Below are 18,348 nucleotides of genomic sequence, written 5' to 3' on the forward strand. Positions count from 1 at the left end.
GATCCTAAAAGAGGACAAGTATGCTGCTTAGTGTTATTAACCATGATAGTTCCAGATCTGTTTCAACGAAAGTGATCGAATTTGAATGTATGTACCTATAGTACGATCTGTCGATGTAATTATTTATAATTTCCCATTTTATGATATCATCTGTGTGGAAAATGTGAGCAGCTAAGGTGAAACTTATGCATTCGAAGCGGTTACGCATTCACTATTCTCCCTCCGATTAGTTCAATCGATGCGATTAATACTTTCCGCAATGTAAAATTTTCCCAACAGACCACAGTTGCGTATTTCAAATTACAATTCGTTAGCAGCTTGGCCATTATCATTGCGCAATCTCGCCACATGATGACTTCATCATTGCTTTTACTTTTTTGATCATAAAGAAATTATAATACAAGCTGGGAATACGGTGCACAACCTTTCTATGTGCCTAGTACAGTGAATTTCAAAGGCCGGACCGCAGAGATTATTTGGGAATGATGGAAGGTGTTTTTTTTGTTGTTAACGTCAATCGGAAAATCATATTCAATTAATTTAACATTCAAGCGAATTTTCTGAAAGTTAGAATACCTCTAGATTAATAATCTCTGCCCTACATTTATATGTCACTTTGGTGTCCACAAACAAAAAAATTTCAAAAATTTTCAGCTCAGGTATGTACGAGCAGTTCGCACCAATAAATATTAAATTATATTTCCGTTTCGTGAAATATTTCCCTAATTGTCACCGACCGTAAGTTTATAAAAAAATGTTGAACAACACTGGATTAAATTTACATTTTTAGTGTCCGCTCGTTAAAATGGTATGTGCTGTATGTATGCATTGTGAACTGCAATTTTATTGCGGAAACTCGATTTGCATACTGCACCCGTTGGTTGCACATTCAAGGCCTTGCTGCACAAATCGCAATCAATTACAATGTGACAAATTAAAATAAACTTGACTCACGTCCATTTATTACACGATCCTTGAACTTATTTTGCATCTCGGATGATCGTATCCGAAAGCGTTCGCTTCTCCGTAAATGCAGTCAAATCAAATATGCACACACAGTGTGTTCGTAACTGCACACTTTTGACGCATATCAGGATATTATTACATCATTTGCGATCAACGAAAGGAAACCGACATATGACGAGTATCTTATATGAATGTAACGTATGATGTTTACGATTATGTCATCGCTGCTTTTATTATAACGTCATTTTTGCATTTTTCTTCGAATACTTATACTACATACTTGACATAAATATTTATTAAAGAGTGGACATCCGTGAATAAATTTAATATTTTATTATTATATATATACATTTATGTACATATATATAGTACAATATATACCTTCAGATTTGCACTTTACATAAACGGGTTTTATCACGTTTTCGAATCGTAATAACGATTCATATTTTGCTATACTTAGATTTTTACCAATAATGTTCTGTAAAATAATCGTAATCTGAAACTTTAAAAATCCATAGTATTACTCGGGATATTCCTACTATAGGCTAAGTAATTGTCCGTGAAGTAATATATTCTAATTTTAAAATACACATTTGCTGTATAATTTCTAAAACCTGGAATACCAAACTGTTTTTTGTGGTCAAATGAGTTCGAGAAAATACATTCTATTGTATTGCATGTACATATTTATAGTACCAATTTTAAAAGATTACTTTGCCGAGTTCACTTTCCACCTTTCTACCTCTCCCTTTTGATTTGATTATTTTTATTTTTACAAGGTTTTTATTCGTAGAAGAAAGTTTATCTACTTTTTTTTGTTGACCTTCATTTATGAACATAAACCATTCTGTATAGTGTCCGCAGGGCCGACGAGAGAGGGGAGGTGGAGCCGGGGTAAAGTTCCAAGGCCCGGATCACTCGAGGGGTCAATGTCGGAAATCATACCTATTATATAATTACCTTTCTTATTCAATTATTTTAAAAAATAGCAACCGACATATAGATAGTGTATTTTTCTAATACATAGTTCTGATATATCTTTCGCATATTAAAAATATATCTATAAAATCTTTTTTTTTAATTTGTCATAAAATACCCGGATATTTTCCCAGGGCCCTAGATTCCTTTCGGCGGTCCAATCTTAAATTGATGATATTTTTTTCGAAAATCTTTGTGTTCGACTCTCTGTTTTAAATATCGCTAATTTCATCTTTTTAGCAAAGCACTCTAAATAGTGTAAATAACATTAAATGATAAAATCTAGTGTCTCCATTGCGAACTTTTTTCACATCGTGCAAAAATAGAACATCTTCAAGTAAAGCTGAAAATTATTTTCGAATTTTTGACACAAAATAATGCTTCTGGCCACCGTTCGAACATCGCTATTTTAAAACCTCATTACAGTTAACGTAAATTTTGTATTTAAATGATAAAAGAGTACACGTCGTAGTTTATCAGCATTCAAGTGCTATTTTTGCAATGGAAAATTTTTCCAACTCTCCATGGTGAGTTGACCCCAATATGCTATACTCCTTGCGTAGCTGCCAGTAATAATTTATTCGCATCATCTTAAATTATTTTTTTCGTCTTTTCTAACATCATTCAGGTCACGATGACATATGCCATTCGCCGATTCCCTTTTCGCGGTACGTCTCGGTCCCGACTACCACGTGACACCTTCCCAAACAAACGTATCTTATTACTCGTCGACCTCGAAAATAACTTTTTTTCAGCGTCAGATCTTTTATTCAACTTATTCAGATTCCGACGGTTGCTTAGACTTGAATTTGCTCTTTGTGTGGCAATGAGCGAGTGGTTCGCCTAGAAAAGCTTGTTAAACGAGCGCAACTGCATCTTGTTATTACGCACATGTCTGTCCGCGTGCGTTTTCCCTGTCGAATGACGTTAATGATCGCGGATTATATAAATATCACATTCGTGCATTGTTTGTGTGTATGTTCTTTTTAATTCGTACCGAGCCTCCTTAATTAGATAATTGGAAGGTCAATGTACAATGCACTTTTGATTACAATAATGGTGATAAACCCCTGTGTGATAAGATTATCGCAGAACGAACGCATCGTTATACTTTTTTTTTTCATTTTCTTTTGCGATTAGAATTTATTACAGCATTAGTTATTTTATTTCTGTCTGATTACTAAGTATATACCTGAATATACTTTTCTCGATATTTTTATCGTATATCAATAAATCATTCAACATGATTATTTATAATAATAATATATTTCTTATTTTACTCACATTAATCTGCCGATAAACACAAAAAATGGATAACGAATTAACACAGTGAAGAAATGTGTGATTAATTTTTAGACGAGGTTTCACTACATTCAAATAGTGGCTTCCAAACTTAGGGCTAGTTAGGTCTCCTTTTGGAAGAAAAATTAAATCTTGTTGCCCCCTCCCCCCTCTACGTCTAAGAAAATAATAAAATTCTTCCAACTATATCAGCAAGCGGTATTTGTTTCAACTGTTTCGCACATAATTATTTCAACCATATCAATAGCTGCTGGCGAAACTAGTGTCTCCCATTATATGTGATTTTTTACATTTTGCGATTCTTTAGGAAACTTTGTACGATGCTAGCCATGTTTTTATTTGATGGAACAGAAACTATTTTTCTTGAAACTTTGCTCCTGTTTATTAAACTGATTCTGTCGGTTTATCAACTTATTCAGAATGCACAATTTCAAGGTGCCGTTTTAATTTCTCGTCGCATACTATATGTAGCTAAAACTTTCGTACAGATCAAACACATTGGTCTTTCCAAGCCATCTAGAATAGCACTTGTGAATCCCATTGATAAATGGAATGAATCGTATTATCTAGCGTTGATATTTCTATTTCCTTGTACCTTTTCGCTTATATTCCTACTATCTTTTGCTCCTAAGTGGCCATAGGGGGTTGACCAGGCCTAGGCGGTTATAGTACACATATTAACAGACGTACATCTACTGCACATATTACTATATAAAAATATTTTCCAATAGGCAAATGTTGCATTACATACATGCTAATCCATATTCCAATCGCGCCTAACTATGACATAATACGTCCGTTTCCTAACTAATTTCATATTTTGCTATCGTGTGACTTGCAAATCAAAATTTTTATTTTGAAGTTTTATGTCTCTGGTGAAGTGAATCCCTGTAAATGTTGATGACGCAGTGGCGGCTCGTCGTCCATTGTTGGAAGAACGTCAGTGACGGCGCGTGTCGCGGCGACAAGCGGTCTGGCGCGAAGCCTACACATACACACACATTGCCATCATATTATTAGGCCGCGTTCACACCAGACAGCAGGTTCCGATAATTTTCTAATTTTATTTTCACGATTATGCATCAGCTTCTCAACCGACGGCGACATCAACAAATTGCAAATGTTTGACAAGAGCGCCCGTTGAAAATGCGACGTGTTGATATATCGCGTCTCGTTGTACTTCAAAAATATTAACGATTACACAACCGCTATGTGCAAATTGGATTACCCGTTCGTCCTAGGTGGTCAGTGGGGAGGGCGATTTTAGTCGACTTCCTGGTTTTTCGCGTGATGCCTATTTAAGGGGATCGTTACGATGGGGGATTACATTATAAAAGCCTCGCCCTTCGTGTGCGTGAGTTCGCTGTTTATTACTTACTACCACCTGTTTTTACTACGTTAGTGGAAAAAATTAAGCCAGGCGACCCACTTTGCTCAAGGTTGGTCTTCCAACGTTTGACATTCGATAATCTTCAAATCGCATTATTGAAAGTGTATGTTTTTTGCGATCGCAAAGTTTGGGCGTATTTTTATTGTGAAGTATTAATTTCGTTGCGCAAGGCCCGTCGATAGATAGACGAGTCGTGAAAATTAATCACTTTTTTCTGTATATTTTTGGTTTGGGAGAAATTTAAATTATGCGCATATGTTGCCGAATGTTTTTTGTTAGTGTTTGTAACGTTGTGTGTGTTGCAAAAACGTCACGTATTACAATATTATAATGGTTTTTTTCCGCGCGCTATTTTTACTGTTTTTGCACTAATATTCAAATATTCACTTTATGTTTAATATTTGATATACCTGTATTCTTTGCATGTAATTTTTAAAAGATGAGTGAAATTATGACGGTGGACTTACGAATGAATTAAGGAAATAATTTTTTTTTTTGATAACTAAGAAATTCGAAATCAAATTTTGACAGTCGAATGATAGTAAAATATCAACTAAAATACAAAACTTTGAAATATAATAAATACTATGCTACTAAATATAATACTATGAAAATAAAGTTTTTGATTAAGACGACCTGATTGACGCTTTTAAATTCGTCCAAACTGAGTTCATTACCCATTATCCTCGAAATAATGATTTGTTTCATAAAGTAAACGATTTTCTTGAAAAATCTTATTTTATCATATTAACTGGATAGCTAGCGTTCGAATGCATGATGGGTTGAAAGTACGACGTGCACCATCGCATGGTGCATTAGCGGTCGAATTACAAATTCATTGTCATTGAGAAGTGAATCCGTACTTGCTACTTGAGTCCTCATGATCGCATAACCTGCTATAGGTAGCTACGCCACTGTAATATCAAGGTCTCAGATAAATATTATAAGGGACATGTAGCTGTACGAATGAATGTGAGATATGCAAAAGAAGTACATACTCAAATGGTATTCGAGTGAACGATTGATCAAAAGACAAGAAAATGATTACGACTCGGCTAAATGTATATACATACACATGTACATATTTTGAATTGGATATACGCAAATATAAATATTTAGTTTCATTTTCTTTTTATTACATTAGATATTTTATTTTCACTAGTAAAACTAATAAGTCAACTCGCTGATGTCGTATTTGACTATTATTAATGTAAATAAATTAAAAATTAATTTGAGAATTCGTCTTGCCAATTACATATTTATTATAAGTATTAAATCTACAAGAACGTACGGATGTATTTTGCATGAGGTTGTGTGGTACAGATTCGTAAAATAACAACTTGTCACGTGAGAGTGGTTTTGCGGAGCGCGACGTAAGCGTTTTTGAAAGTGTTTTGAGAGCGGCTTACAATCATGCCAAGTTTAGCGATGACATCATGCTCAGTCGCGAACATCGTGCAGATAGACGCGAACCAACAACGGCTAGCTCGTCGACGAATTTTCAATATGGAACCGATGGCTTCAACTGTTTTATGTATGCTCGGCTGCTGTTTATTTATCACGCGGCCTAAATCTTCGGACAGAGGTCTCTTTGAATCGGTTTGAGACATCTTCGATGGTCGCACATGCTGTCGCAAGTGCAAACCTACGGTTTTTGACATTTCTGTATCCTCAACCATGTCTGCGTCTCTTACTATTGTCACCGTCATAGCTGCGAGTGCAAATAATAGTCGTTAGAATAAGATTAACGGATCCTCGTTTTGTATGTTGCTTCCTCTTGCACGTCGTTAAGCTCGTGCTCACACATCTACAAAATGGAAATAAGCATATTCTGAACATCTATTTTTTATATGTGCAGCTTCAGCCTGGGCCAAACAAAGAGCAATGCTAATCAACATTTATTTCAAGTAGTAAATCTAATATATAATTTCGAAAGAGACTTTGAAAGTATGTAATGTTGGTTGTTAACATCGAAAACAAATCAAAGTTTCTATGACGACGGTTCGATATATATTTTTTTCGATTCAAATAAATTTAATAAAAAAAAAATGAATATTTAGTATTAGATTCACCATGTTTAAACTGTTTATTATACAAATACTGAGCGAAGCCGGGTAAAACAACTAGTATACTATAATATAAACCGTAACCAAAAATAAATACTTCATAAAAAAATTCGGGTGTGACCAACCCATGACTTTATCTATGTATTTGAGGAATATAAGAAGGTTACAAAACAAAATTCGATATTGAACTAATAACTATGATAGCGATACACATTGAGCGCAAATATATGGAAACTTGCACAAGACAAAAGTTCTACTTACGGTTGTCGGATTTTGTTCAATTTTTTTTTATTATTTAAAATCAGTATAATTATTATACACATTAAATATCAAGAGGATAAAAATAATTTAAAAGGTCAAAATAAAATAATGAAATATTGTTTTAAAAAAAAATACTACTTCCGATTTACGAATTCTGACCAAAACGTTACCAAATCTAAGTTAGTACATAAAGAATACAAATATAAATTTTCAGCTTAATACGTCCAGGGGTGTGGACAGGATCCAGGCGACAACATTTTTGACCAAAAAACAGACACACACACACATTTTTTCTAGATCATGAAAACGTGATCAGTAATCGATTCTGAGTTCGAATCAGTCAAAATCTCTAGTTCGAATTTTCGCATGATCACAAAACTTCTATTGTTACTACGTACATAGATAAAGTAAAAAGTACTACTAATATAGAACTGTTCACCTTTACAAATCCATTGCAAAACATTCGCAGAGTGTAAGTAGGGATTGCAATTTACCGTCAAATTTCATAAACCGGTAAACGGTAAATGATTTTTCCTACTACCGGTACTTTTTTCATTTACTGTTATTTACCGGTAAATGAAAAATGTTTTGTTTTCGTGGATTAGATAACTATAATTGATTATTTTTCCTAAAAATGTTACCTAGATTGAATTATAAATAAATCTCGGGTGAATAATGTCATACAAATGCATTAAAGTTAGTTCGTGATAATAAATAAATTTTATTTTTAACCAATCATATTAATGTATTTAAAGTTTTGACAATTTGAAAGTTTCGATCATAATTGAAACAACCGTCTGATCACATTTATTAGGATTTGGCTGGTCTGTGAATTTATCAATATTTGAAGTACTATAATTGAAGTATTGAAGTAATTCAGGGCCGACGAGAAGGGGTTGGGGGGGAGCCGGGGTAAAGTTCTAGGCCCCGAACTACTCAGGGGAAGTCCGACTGACCGATATTGATATTTTCTATTATTCTTCATAAAAATGTATGGATTTATTTAATACTAAATGTTTATTATTTGTCGATCCATTCTTTGTATCCTTGTGAAATCGTACCTGTTATATCATACTTTCTTATTCAATAATTTAAAAAAATAACAACCAACAGATATATATTTTTCTAATAGTTCTATTAGATTTTTCGCATATTAAAAATATATCTTTTTATTTTGGTTTTTCATAGGGCCTGGAATAATTTTTCCAGGGCCCGGGATTTCTCTCGGCGACCTTAACCACATGTAATAACTAAAAATAAACATTCTAGACAACATAATCCTCAATACGCCATTTGCATCGATTTTTCATGTAATATTTTGCAATTATGTGCCTGAATATACTTAATTCGCGATAAAATAGTTTCTGGTTAATTTTAAAATTTACCGGTATTTACCGATGGCGAAAATTTGTCGATTTAACGGTATACCGGTTTACCGGTATTTCCATCCCTAGTTGTGGATAATCATGAATTAGGGTATGCATGCTAACTGATAACAGCGTACCGACTGATACGCAAGGGCAAGATGGAATACAATCTCCCCAATGGTTCCTAATGTATATGCACGTCGTTCACAACTGCTTTGAATTGTACATATCAATAACTTCAATCAATCAACTATTGAGCTAAAAATATCTCGTTCGCTTTATACAGCTGAAATGACAACTCGTTTTGATTTTAACAGTGTTGGACATCTGTAAGAAGGCTGAAAATTCACGTGGCTTCCAACGTGATTGTAATTCGTTGGAATTGGAAGTTGGAGTATGACTTGTGTATATAATGTTTATAATAAACTCAACGTAAAGTAATAATGTGACTCAATACGTATCGAATCTAATTATTTCTAATACAGCCATTGTTATGTTATGGTCTACCGCATTCATTATTTAATCACTCTTAAATGGAATTTCCTTCATTAATCTCTTTTGTCATAGTTTAATTAAATTTTTGAGTCAAAAAGATGATACATGCCTACATATTTATTGTTGCCTCATTACTAGTCGTTGATGAAACAGCGACTTGTCGCTTGTTTGACCTATTAATTTTATAGTGGACATTGTTCTGCCTTTACGAACAATTATTTGATTGACATTCGCCAGGAAGGTTCGCCAATTTTAAAAGTAGGACAACCATAATGCTCATAAATGAACGGCTTCCTAGAATACATCCCAAATATTTAATCGTTTCGATGGAGACCACGTCTTATATGAACTTTTTCTCGAATTGAACTCAATGAATTCCAATTATGTCTAACTAAATCGAAATTTTTTCAATTAAATATTATATAGGACATATAGCATAAACACACATATAAATAGTATATGTACGTTTAGTTACATATTATATTTACTTTTTCCATCGATATGATATTACTGTATTGATAACTTCTTCCATTAACTGCCTTCCTATTGCAGGTGGAACTTGGTACATCTTAAGCGTAGTGTTTTAATATACCACGATAACGCCCTACAATTGAATTTCGCTTACCTTAAAGGTTCGTTCGTATATGTAGTTTTAGGTTGCACTTATTATTTTTTACTAAACCTTCAGAATATATTATATCGATGAAATTTGTGCATATGCATATACAGTTTCATGAAGAAATGAGCTATGGACGTTCGTTTCAATAGCTTTGTTTTGGCTGTTCGATTGAATCGGAAACATTTTTGTAAGTATTTTTGCTTGAGCGTCATTTGCGCTTTGTTTCTTTATATTTGCTCAAAGTTTATTGACCCGACAATGTGCCAGCCCGTCGTGATCTTTGGACGTTTGCAAAAAAAAAAAAAAGATTTAAATGAAATAATACTAAAAAATCTTCAAAGAGGCGACTCGCTGTCTCACATTTGTTTGCTATGTATGATATTTTTCAAACCTATACAAGAAACTCTAGTCCGCCGACCTATTTAAGCTATTTCTAGGAAACGATACCACTTCGGGCATCTTTGGGTCAATTAAAAATACGTACAAAAAGCAAATTGCCGCCGTGTAGTAGTTTTCCCATCATTAAATCTTCATTATTATAAAGTCATTTGCAAAATGAGAATTGCATATTGGATCGTCGAGCGTTGAATATTGATTTTTAAATCATGTATTACTGAATTATTCAATATAATACAATCTTCATTAGTAATGCATTTATTTTTGAAATTTTTTACGCTTCCTTATAATCTCTGGTTTTTGTGAATTCACCGTAATTCAAGGATGTGCGAATTATCGGATAATATTAACGTTCAATAAATGAATACATATATGTATGTATGTATGTATAATTGAATTCAATATTCATGTATTGGAATTTTTGGAAAATTATTGATATTATGTTATCATTTTCTTTTATTTCATTATTTCCTTTCCTTTAATTGGAAAACGTAAAAGCACTTACTTCCTTACTTTCTGACACACTTTGGCGTAGATCTTGGCATTGATCTACACTTTTCTTACATCCGACGATCTCGGAAGTTTATCTTGCAAACTTCCTAGAATTTTATTTCTGCCTCTCCATCTTCGTAGAAATTATTACCTGAAAATCGCTTTGTAAATTTTCAATCTCTTTTAGTTAATATAATACAACGATGACAGTTTAAAGCTTTCTCCTTATATTTTTCGACGTTTTATAAAAATCGTGCTTTTATCTTTTAAAAGAAAATTTGATATTTATTGGTTATACGGGCGCATCCGAGCATCGAGTATATACATACATACACTTACACCGACACATTTAAATATCGGCAGTTACATGAATGGCATCTAGGTGTCGCCAAAAGTGTTAATTAAGTGACAGTAGGCAACCAGTTATTGAAGTTACGTCGAACAATATCGATAAAAATTTTATCCCGAGAATTTGTATCGCTCGTCCCTGGTCATGGCCATATTTTTATTATATCATGTAAAACACGAAATAATATTTGAACTAGTTTTTGAATTACTGAACTTCCTTTTACGATGTAGAATTCTCCTTTCTTCTATTTAGTTCATGTGAATTTCAAAATAGAGATTTACTCATCCTATAGAAAAATCGATTATCGAGTCTTCATCAGGTTTATTTTTTAAACATTTGACCATTTGAACTTGAAATTTTTTACTTTGAATATAATTTCCACATAAATAATTATGTGGCATATAATTATAAGATCGTTCATTTGCGTACGTCAATCGCCGAAGCCACCTTGAATTTCCAAACTATCTAAATATGTAGATATGTACATACAGTGAAATCCAATGATATTAATTTAAATTTTATTTCATACGGCAAATAATCAAAAACATTTTTTTCGCCCGAGTCTAAATTTTATTTTTTTTGTTTTATTTATTGTTTTTGATATTCTTATCTTAAAAAAATGGTTTGGGAGGTATATATATTATATAATGTTTACTATCAATATTTCCTCTTGGGAAATAGTGCCACGAGCATTTAGCACCATCTACTAGAAATTAATTTAATCAATAAATTTATTTTTCTATTGTTTATGTAGGTAAGTAGTTTTTACTTATATTATATCGGATGAAATTTTCGTCGGGTTATCACTAGTATTTAGTGATTTTTAAGTACTTTCAAGCCCCTCTCCCCTCAAGAAAAAAATATATTGCTGCACCCCCGGGATGCTCGAAAGTTGTTTTGCGGTCCAGAGACCCAAAAGATCATTTCTAGCCATCGGATAGGGTTTGTAGCGCTATCGAAAAGGATCACAATAAATGGTATTTATATAAATTAACTAAACTGGCAGTTACATAATATTTACACCTTTTTTGTTGTCGAAGGTTTCCGATAGGAATTTAAGTGATTAAAAATTATATTTTTTTCATTTTCAAGCAAAACTTATATTTGGTCACAGGGGCGTCATTTGGGTGGGACTGGGGTGGGTAGCCGCGGCCCCCCCCCCCATATTTGAACCGGACTATTCATGTTGTTTAATATATTATTATGCATTTGAATTAAACTACTAAACCAACATAAATATAATACTGAAATTCTTGAGAAGACTGTCAGGTATAAAAACGTCGTGTTGCCCAGAAAAAAATGTTAACTCCCAAATATATTTTGCTGTTTGTCTAGCTTTGAAAGATATTTGTAAAACTCGTTTATCCTTTAAATTATTTTACTGATAAAAATATATAAATAAAAAAATGATAAAGAAATAGCTAATTTATTTATTGCTAAAATTCATATACACTCATTTTTTTAATATAATACACCCCCCCCCACCCTATAGTCATTCCTTACTTATTAAAATTTTTGCCCCCCCCCTCCCTAGGAAAAGCTTAAATGACGCCCTGTTTGGACATTTAAAGAAATTATTTTAAAACAATCGTGCATGAAACAAATATTAGGTAATTGAAGAACTTTTACTTATCATAATTATTTTTAAATGTTAGTACTTTTTTAATTTTATTTATTGGTTATTTTTCTTGTGTAACCTGTACCCTTTTTTTTCAACTCGGAAGGGACGAATGATCAGGTGTATTTTTTAAATTAACCCTTTGTATGCTGACCAACGCCGATTGGCGTTTTGCCAACAAGTCTCATCAGCCTGAAATACGCCTATCGGTGTTGTTATTTTGAGTATGTAAAAAATCAACAAGGATACTAACCGCCAAGCCTTTCCAGGTAGCATTGAAAAAAAATGTATTGAACATGGGTCATGTAATCCGTGTCAATGTTTATAAAGACTGGTTGACACCGGAATATATGAATTTATAACCATAACAGAATTTATCGATGGAAATCCCTAACTTCTGAGTATTTTAGATTGTGGCTTGGCATTTAGATTGTGAGCATTACATTTTAACAACAATGAAAAAGATGGAACTAGTTTTGGAAAAATACATTCATTAATAGACTTATTATTGTTGCAAGATATATTAGACAGTCTAAACACACCTTTACAAAACTCGAAATCCTCGGCGGTACTTATCTAGGGTTGTTATCTTTGGTTTCTTTGAATTAGCTACATTTTTTATACCTGCTTCCTATTGGATTTCTAAATAATTCTAGTTGCAAATGTTGGCGAAATTTTCAACGTGGCGGGCTTTCAACAGAAAAGACGTCAGCATTCAAAGGGTTAACAATATCTTCATTGAATAGTTTGGCTTTATGATAAGTAAAAAAAAAGGAATGGCACACTTTCCCAAAAATCCGCGACCGGCATTTATCAGCTAGATAGGGTTAGACGACGATCGGCTTTGGAGCCATTGTTTTGGGTGCGTGTCCCAATGTTTTGATAGTGGTGTGTTGTAGTGGTGTAGCTTGATGGTGGCGGTGGTGGTGGTGTAGTGTGGCGTGGCTTGGATGTTGCGGGCACATGGCCGGTCAGTGTTGTGCGGGAGACGGTGCTGTTCGCAGGTGGCATCGAGCACGAGATGCCAGTGTGCGCGTACGTCCTATACCCGTGGCTCGCCTTGCTACTCTATCTAGCATTCGTGCTAGTGGACGTGTAAGAGTACAATAGTAGAGTAATCGACGGCGAAGTACGCATGCGCACACAAAACCAGTGCCACCCCTATCGATCGATACCGCTCGATAAGCCCGGCCAAACCGCTCTCGCGAGCCACGCGCTCTGCACGAACCGCTCCGAAACAGGGTTGTCGCAAGTGTGTGTACCTCGCGAAACCCTGACTGACACTTGGAGTGCCGTCAACTAGTGACGGCACGCGCTCCCCGCAGACACCGTGAACCACGCGCGCCCCCCGCCTCTTCGGTGCATCAACACCGTATATTATGCGCCGCCATTTTGCCCGTTCCTCTCGTTCGAAAGGAGACTCGGACAGTGTCCCGATTTCGCCGCGCAGCCTGAGATAAGACTGCTGATGTGCCCGTCTAACGGACGCCATGCAACACCGCGAGCAGTGCCGCCGCTGAGGAGCGCGGAGACATTCTTGACCAACCGTGTCGGTTTCCTTCGTCTCAGACGTCGAGTGGTCTCTTGCAAGGGAGTGCAGCTCCTTTGTTAGAGACCGCCACAGCAGCAGCAGGATCGCGCCCCCCGCCATGAGTGCCACCGCGGATCTGAGGGTGGTGGCGGGGAGCCCTCCTTCGCCGGGCTCCGCCCCCGCTCCCGCCCTCCCCCGCATCAAACCAGATCTTGGCCTCAACGATACCACCCTATTCGCAGTATACTGCTTCATCAAGAATTTTATCGGGTAAGACTTCATATTCCCCTCCCCCCCAATCCAAAGCAAAACAAATCAAAGTCAGCCATTAATCCAAATTAATTGTAAGATTTTCCTTAAATTACCCGAGTTGCAGATAGAGCTTTTACCTCCCGGGGCGGTCCTTCAGTTTACCGCCACCAATTTTCCCTCCAAAAACGAAGAATTTAATTTTACTATAGTTTTAAGTATTTGTTTTAACCATGAACTTATTGTTCATCAATACGATTAACGGTTTTGTACTTAAATTTGAGTATTATATTGTCAACGATTCACAAAATACAAATTTAACGGAAGAAGATATGCTGAATTACCAACGAAATTTTTCATTCATTTTCAAAAATGCCGCCCCCAAAAAAGTGCTGCCTCAACCTTGCTCCGCCAACGGGTTACACAGAAGGTACGGAATATTTCAACGAATGACTTATTAATGTCATCTATGTCAAACACAGAAAAACATGAAAATATTATTAATGGCTACGTCCACACTACCGATATCTACACCCGATATTTGCGAATTTTTCCATAACCAGTTCCTAAATAGCAACAACAGGTTGCAATATGGAAACTGGATATGGAAATTTCGAGAATATCGGGTGTAGATATCGATAGTGTGGACGTAGCCAATAAAATGGAATTATGTACAATTTTATTGACTGTATATGCATCCGAATTGGCATTCAAAATAAATGATATATGTATGTAGATTGTATTAAAAAAATATTATCCAAAGTAGGAATCCTAATTAAATATCACCAACTAGAAGGATTTCAAAGCCTGGGAAAAGTTGAAGGTCACTCACTATTGCCGTTAAATTTTTGACATACAATGTCAATTCGTCAAAAACATACTCACGTATGTCAAATGTAATATATTTTAATGACTCAAATTAATATCAGAGATATTTTCGTTTATAAAAGTTTTGAGTTATTAATTAAGAAGGGTAGAACAGTCAAAGTATAATCTCTGACTCTGTACTAGCTCCGGGAATAATCTCATTTGCTCCGCTTTCTAACTCCGCGCTGTCCCAGAACCCTTAATTCCAATATATTTACATTGGCAATGAAATTCAGCTATATGTATTTACATATTTACTGCTTAAATCACAGACGAGTTAGGTTTGAAATAATTGAAAAAGTATGGATGATGTAAATTAAACTACTCCTAAGACTTCCACTAGATATCGGTCGTCTAAAATTTGAGGTTTGGAGTCAGGATAATCAAAAATGTGACATTTTTGGATGTGACATGTTTTTTTTATCATTGAATTTTACGTTCACTTACATAAAAGAATCTTGACTATGATTTTTAATGTTTTGAGTATACATACATTGTCCATTCTCTGAATTCACAATATTTGACATACAAAATCTCAATTTTCAAGTTTTGTATTGAATTAGATTTCTTTCAATGACAAATTTCCACACAACGAATCCAAGTCGGGTATATCATTAATTCTTAAAGGAATTAATTATTCATATAAAATGGGGAAGGCACGATCCATCCAGACATACTTTTGAACGAATCGATCGTGTTTAGGGTTGTTGCCCTTTTCGAATCGCTATTGTCAATTTGTTACCCAAATTCACTGTTTATACGTTGTTCGTAGCGTTAATATCTCGCATTGCTTCAGCGTCGATAACAAACAACATTGTGTTAAAAAATATTAGTGTTTATGACATGAAACAGGCACAGTGTGATATTTTCTTTTGATACGAAATCGATAAAATTTGTATAAAAATAACCCCATAATCCGAAATTTCGTTGTAGTGTATGTATACATGTGTAGGTATGAACATATTTTTTAGAACTTGTATCCTACGAGTTACACTTCCCTTATCTCCTATTGACTGTCGCCATGGCGACTGCTTTTAATGGTTTCGTCTCCCCTCGCATTATTTATTCCGTCCGATGTTTTCATATTTTTGGCCTGCTTATGTCACTCAACTGCGAATATAGGCTATAGGCAAATTTAGTTATTATTTGTTCGCATATTGATAAAACTCTCAATATGTATGCTCTGTATCGTATCGCGTACGAAATCGGTGAAACTAGTTAACACATTTATGAAAAATCGATAACGCAATTGCATATCACGATTTTTTTACGTTTTTTTTTTTTTTTTCGACAAATAAAATTGTTACATAGGAACGATGGCGATGTTTGCATTGGTATAACCTGATCGATCGATTAAATATCATTAAGATTTATGTGCAGTGTTTTTTTATTATTTTAATTGTGAATAACTTATAATTTGCTTATTCGAAAGTTACCAGAGCTCGGCGGACAAGTTGCTTTTGCCCACAAAAAATGGTTCTATTACTATCGTCAACCTTTTTTTTGCTCTTACTTTGTAGGACAATAGTAATAAAATAAATACGCACGATTAAATATTCAATTTGTGTATGAGATTTTTCACTTCCTAAATAAAAAGGTACATACAAACGAATTTGATAGTAAAATGTTGTAGATTTTAAAAACCGCATCAAAATGTATGTAAATCCCGTAGTAAAAATACTAAACAAATTCGAGAAAAATACTTCAAAATGATAATAATTTAGGCTTTTATACGGGAGCTTAAGCGGTTTATTTCTTTGTATAGGGTATCGATTGTTTACTGCGTATCATACATTTAAAATGTATGTATACTGCGCGTACGTCCAGTGACGAACGTGAGGGGGGGCTCTGCCCCACCCCCAAACCAAATCCAAAAACTGTCACAAACGAAGTGATTCAAAAAATTTGTAATACGAAAATATGTTTTCTTACTTAAATACAAACTCAAACTGCTGCGAATGAGCTTTATATCTCTGTCATACAGTAAAACGGTTTCCAGTACAATAATTCGTTAATTATGAAGTTTGTATGCATTGTCAATTACGAAACGTTATTTATTTATTCACAAATTTGCCATAGTGACTTTACAGATCAACTCCAAGTCGTCACTATGGCTATATAAAAAGGAAATTAATTATTATTATATTATAATAATATTATATATTAATTAAAAGACAAATATGGATAATGGAAATTGTAAAAACATAAAATATAAAAATATAAATTATAAAAATAAAAATATAAAATTGTAAATACATGAAATATAAAAATATAAAAATATGAGAAATAAAACGATAGTAAAAAATAAATATATAAAAATATGAAATATAAAAATATAAAAATTTGAAAATATAAAAATGTAAAAATATGAATATAAAAATACAATATGTTATAAGTTGCTACGATCTCAAACTAAACAGTACCTCAACCAGATCAGTATATTTTTGATTAAACAGATCCAATCTAATAGAAATCTGGTGGAGGAGCTTGATGCCCCCTGGCGACAGGGGACGAAAGCATTAAATTGGTACGTACCTCAGGTGGGAAGAACAATTCGCGGTATCTAGTAGCTCTGAACTTGCTGGGAACATTAAATTTCAACTCCGCAAGAATACGAGGATTGTATATTGATCCACTTAGAAGTTTATCAACAATAAAGTAAAATTAAATCAAAAAATTCTGGCCGTAATTGGTCTTTCTGGAGTCAAGAGGAAGGCGTTGACTGGGTACTTTAAATTACAATAGACCGTTCCATGAGTGTTCAAAGCAAGATAATGGTTTTTCTAAGAAATTGACAATATTGGACCATCTTTTGTGCGAAAAGCATCTTCCGAACGCCGATCTTTAGTTATCATCATGCAATCTTGTTCCGAAATCGTCAATTAAATTATGTATGTACTATGCTATGATTTGAACACGTGTATAGACCTCAATTATAACTGTATATAATAAATAGCATTGCTGAGGTAAATGTTTCGGATATTTTATCCATTTAAACGTATAAAAACTTATTGACACAATAATTGGCCACGTCAGTAAAGATCAATAGGTGACGACTAGATGATGTGTTGACGTTTTAAAATGGCACGGCAATGGTTTGTCCGTCAACTTCAAATCCTATATATGCATTTGGCAAGGTCCGAGCTTTGCCAACACGATGCACACGTTAATGCAGCGTTTGCGCAGATCACCTTCGAAATCGATCGCGATGCATTATAATTATAACCGCGGGTGATTTTCCGGTTTGCAATAATCGCACCAACAATGCACCCGGCAACTTGGCACGTGGAATAGCACTGTTGACGATAAGCAGCAGCGTCGGTCTGCAGACGAACCAATTTCAGTTGTAATCTGTTGCGGACGCCACATACACGCGCTCTCCCGCAAATCCCGGCTGGAAAT

At 34.5% G+C, this 18,348-nt stretch overlaps 2 protein-coding genes across 4 annotated transcripts in view; one reads left to right on the forward strand and one right to left on the reverse strand.

The window, feature by feature from the left end:
* The window catches only part of LOC143912339 (uncharacterized), a 976,232-nt gene extending 966,502 nt beyond the window's left edge, over positions 1–9,730 (reverse strand). The window contains exon 1 of the mRNA XM_077431625.1: positions 5,706–9,730. Coding sequence (XP_077287751.1) covers positions 5,980–6,345 — 366 coding nt within the window. The 5' untranslated portion in view covers positions 6,346–9,730 and the 3' untranslated portion in view covers positions 5,706–5,979. The remainder of the gene's footprint in view (positions 1–5,705) is intronic.
* LOC143912007 (uncharacterized) overlaps positions 1–18,348 on the forward strand; it is a 92,686-nt gene that overhangs the window by 53,985 nt on the left and 20,353 nt on the right. The window lies entirely within an intron of this gene.

Source organism: Arctopsyche grandis, chromosome 1 (genome assembly GCF_051622035.1).
Source record: "Arctopsyche grandis isolate Sample6627 chromosome 1, ASM5162203v2, whole genome shotgun sequence".
NCBI classification, from domain to species: domain Eukaryota; kingdom Metazoa; phylum Arthropoda; class Insecta; order Trichoptera; family Hydropsychidae; genus Arctopsyche; species Arctopsyche grandis.